Raw genomic sequence first — 4,138 nt, 5'->3', positions numbered from 1 at the left:
GTTTCTATAAAAGAGTAATATGATGTGATGGCATTGCTGCCTAACTTTGTTTGGATTTGCTCCTTGTAATAACCCTCACCTAGGACCCATCCCTGGAAACCATGGACTCTTGGACATCCCTAGGTAAGGATCACCTCCCAGCAGCCTCTATTCTGTCTCATTTTTCCCACTACCTCGAAACTGTCATGCCCCCAAGTATCTTTTGGAGGATAGTAGCCCCAGTCTTCAGATGGTGATGATATCAAATGCATCATCGGCTTGTTGCTTATAGAAGAAAGGGAGGCAGGACTCTTCGCCCCCGTCTGTGGGCTCTTGCTGGGGCTGGATGGCAGGTAGCAGCGGCACAGGAGGCTCTGCAGTGGGGCTCTCCAGGGGCCCAGGCGCCCCAGCCTCTTCAAGGACAGGCTTCAAGTATTCTTGAAGATGCACATCTTCACAGCCTTGCTGCTCCTCCCTGACCTCCGTCTTCAGGGGGACTGAGAGGTCTGAGGGGGCCTTGGCAGCAGGGGCCTGGGCGGCTGCCAGCATCCTGTCCTGGCACTCTGTGCTCTCCCCTGTAAGGCGCAGCAGCAGCTCCTTCAGCTCCTTCCTCTTCCTCCTCTTCTCCTGGGACAGCTGGCTCACACACTGTTCTTTCTCCTGACACAGCTTCTCCAGGACTTCTAGCTGTTCTTTGTACAGCACAATGGTTTCTTCCATGGTGGTCAGGTGTTGGGTCAGCTGGCTGCAGCGATGGTGGAGGTCGTCCACGTGACTCTGGGGGTGCCCCTTGCCGGCCAGGTCTTCAGGGAAGCAGATGTGCAGCTGCTTCTTGGGCGCCTGTGTGTCCTGCTTCCTCTTGCCGAACAGCCTGTGGATGCAGCGCTGGGGGAAGGTGGCCTGGCTCTCCAGCTTTCTCTGGCACTGGGCTGCCAGCTGACTCAGGCACCCGCAGCGGGCCTGCTGCTCCTGCAGCTGCCGGCTCATCCTCGCCTTCCTGCCTTCTGCGATGGACAGTGCATCCATGTAAAAATCCCACATGCTCTGCGGGTTGTCTACGTCCTCTGGGACAGTCACATCATGGGGAGTCGTCTCCTCACCCTTGTCATCTTCTTGGCTCAGGCCTTCATCTTCCCTGGGGAAAGCCAGGGCGCTCAGCTGGGCCCGCAGCTGCGCATTCTCCTGTCTTGTTGCTTCCAGACACTTCAGAGTGTCCTGTAACTTCTCCCTTTCCATCTGGGCCAGTAACTTGCTCTGCACCTGCTCCTGCTTCAGCTGGTCCATCAGATGGCTCTGATTCAGCAGGTGCTGCTGCAGGGCCTCCTTCTCTGACATCAGCTGCTGGCTGGTGGCCCTGTGCTGTTTGCAGGAGGCGCTCAGCTCCTGCACCTGGGCCAGGTACTTGTCATGCAGCTCCTGCAGATCCTCAGCTGCTTGGTGCTTGAACTCAGCCACGTCTTTTCCTTCTTTGAATTCCTCCTCCAGCTCATGCAGCTTCGCCTGCAGGGTTGTCTTCTCCTGCTGCTCTGTGTGTAGGATGCTGGCGAGCTCCCCCTTCTCAGCGCTCAGCCTCTGCAAGGCATCCTGCAGCTGGGCCAGCTCTTCTTTCAGCTGGCGGTTGTGCACCAGCGTGCGTTTCAAGGTCTCCTGTTCCTTCTCGATCGTCTCCAGGATCTTGCGCCGGTCCTCGGCATGCTGTGCCCATTCCTCAGCCTTCTTTTCCAGTATCCACAGCCGCTGCTGCTGCTCCAGGTTCTGGAGACTGAGGCTCTGGTTCTCCTCCACCTGGAGGTGAAGTTGCTCCTCCAGGGTCTTCAGCTCCTTCTGCAACTGCAGGGTGTGGGCCTGCAGCTGCTGCTCAGCCTGAGCTGGCCCTGCAGTTGGCTGTGGGGGCTGCAGCTCTGACAGCTGCTCTCTCAGCTCCACCAGCTTGCTCTCCAGCTCCAACACCTGCCTCACCCCTTGCTCTTTCTCCTCTCTCAGCTGGATCACCTGCTCTAGCAGCTGCTGGACTTTCTCCTTCCCGGTGGAGCTCTCCAGCCTCAGGTCCTCCACAAAGGTGTCTCTCTCCTCCTTTAATTTTGCCACCAACTCCTTCATGTTGTTGAGTTGGCTTTGCAACTCTGCCCGCTCCACTAGTGCCTCTTGGAACTTGTGGATTTTCATTTTCATGTCGGCCTTCTGTGTCAGGAGCACTTCCAGCCTCTCCTGCAGCTCGGTGTTCTCGTCCTCCAGGTCTTCAATACTTCTGGTGTTTTCCTGGAGCTGCAGCTTCACGCGATTCAAGGCTTTCATGAGCTCTACATTGTTGTTCTCGGTCTCAATTTGCGTGGTGTTGACTGCAGACAATGTTGTTTCTAGTTCTGTTACTCGCTGCTGTGCAGCCTGCAGGCAGTTGGTAAGATCCTCCTGCTCCAGTGCTCTTTCATCGGCCTCTTGCTGCTTGTGGGCCAGGGCAGATTGTAAGTCTGATTTTTCTCTAATCAGCATCTGTATCGACAGCTTGTGCTGCTCCAGCTCTGCTTTCAGGGCTTCGTGCACACAGGCCATCTTCTCCTTGTCTTTCCCCTGTTGATCCTGCAGCTCTTGGATCTCAATGCAGAGCTGCTGCTTTTGTATTGTGCTGGAGTCCAGGGCAACCATCAGGTGTTGGTTGTGTCTCTCCAGGTCCTTGGTGTTATTGGGACCTGTGACACTCTGGACCCTGGCAGCTGTGACAGTGCCCAGGGGAGGGGGAGGCTCAGGGTCTGCGTGGTCTTGGGCCGCACCCTTGAGTAAAGGACAGTCCCCAGCGGTGTTTGTCTTGGGGTTACCTCCCTCTTTCATTTTCCTCTTCTTGGATTCTGCAGGTCTAGCAGGACCATTCCTCTGCTGGTATTGTTGCAGTAGTTTCCTTCCTGCAGCTACTTTTCTTCTTCTTTTTTTCTCAGACATCCCAGCACTGGGACGGTGAAGGTGGGGGGGGCCACATTTCCAGGCTGTCTAAAATCAACTCTATCACCAGTAACTCTGTTTAGGTCCAACTCAATTTGGCCACTCACCACTCACCACCTCTACCTCCTTCAACTGCTGTAGTGGTGTGAGCCAATAGAGGGGATCCCAGTGCTACTAGGCAGCATAGAATGTGGGCGTGGCCTCAGTTCTTATATCCCATTGGTCAGAGAAACATGAAAAAATTGAAGTTGTGGCCAGAATCTTCTCATCCAGGCAGAACAGCCAAAGTCCAATAACAGTTGCACCTGCAGTCCCCCTATCTAGCCCCACCCACATGTGGCACAGTTAAGAGACCAGCTCTAGCTGCACAGCTCTACTTGTAACTTTACATGACCATGACCTCCATCCCACAATTCTAGTCCCAGATGATCCTGTGTTATAGACATTCATGACAAGGGCTCAGGAGGTGGCATCCCAGGATTCAGGTGGTGACTAATAAAGGGACAACAGGGACAGTGAATCGCTGTAGAGTTCCTTTCCTCATTTTACAACTTGGTTCCAAATATATCTGTCTTAGAAATCTCTCCCTTAGGGCTAATTGGATTGGCCAAGTTCATCTTGCCTTGTAAGTTCATATCCTGTATCACCCATAATCGCCTCTCTGGAGTTCACCCCATCCTTGTTCTAATCCTTTGATGCCTTCTTGTGGCTTTTAAGGTGGCCTCCTGGAAAGCAGTGAAACACTGCATAGTTTGCTAACAGAAGATATCTGCAAGACCGAGATTTGAACCCAGGCAATCAGAAGTCAGAGAGACTCCACCTCCAGTGAAGGAGTAAAAAGTGAAGCTGGGTGTATATGTCCAATGATAGAATTCTAGCCAAGCAAGCAATCCCAGTTAGTTCAATCCCCTGAGTTCAAGCCCTGGAATCTCTAAAATTAATCAGAAAAAAAGGCAAGAAAATACTCGTTTATAACTCTAAATTTAAATACAAGCAAGCTTCCATGCATCAAAACTTCTAAGATTATCCAATCCCTGGTAACTCATGCGTGCAATCCTAGCTAATCAGGAGGCTGAGATCTAAGGATTGTACTTCAAAGCCAGCCATGGCAGGAAAGCCTGTGAGACTCTGAGCTGCAATAAACTATCCAAAAAGCTACAAGGAACCTGGGTCTCAAGTGGTAGAGTGATATCTTTGGGGAAAACAACCTTAAGGACAGTGCCTA

The 4,138-nt window shown here is 52.8% G+C and overlaps 1 protein-coding gene across 1 annotated transcript; it reads right to left on the bottom strand.

The window, feature by feature from the left end:
• Window positions 1-225: 225 nt before the first annotated feature.
• Window positions 226-2,942, bottom strand: LOC138835851 (golgin subfamily A member 2-like). Its single transcript, XM_070034485.1, has one exon. The coding sequence runs from the start codon at window positions 2,911-2,913 to the stop codon at window positions 226-228; it is 2,688 nt and encodes an 895-aa protein (XP_069890586.1). The 5' UTR covers window positions 2,914-2,942.
• Window positions 2,943-4,138: the final 1,196 nt, after the last annotated feature.

Source organism: Dipodomys merriami, unplaced genomic scaffold (assembly GCF_024711535.1).
Source record: "Dipodomys merriami isolate MVZ:Mamm:240054 unplaced genomic scaffold, mDipMer1.0.p SCAF_10, whole genome shotgun sequence".
Taxonomy (NCBI): Eukaryota; Metazoa; Chordata; class Mammalia; order Rodentia; family Heteromyidae; genus Dipodomys; species Dipodomys merriami.
Note: the sequence above shows the minus strand (reverse complement) of the source record. Positions and strands in the feature narration are given on the sequence as shown.

What these genes read in the sequence shown, in the direction of transcription:
- LOC138835851 (XM_070034485.1), bottom strand. Translation starts at nt 2,913, where the DNA reads ATGTCTGAGAAAAAAAGAAGAAGAAAAGTAGCTGCAGGAAGGAAACTA.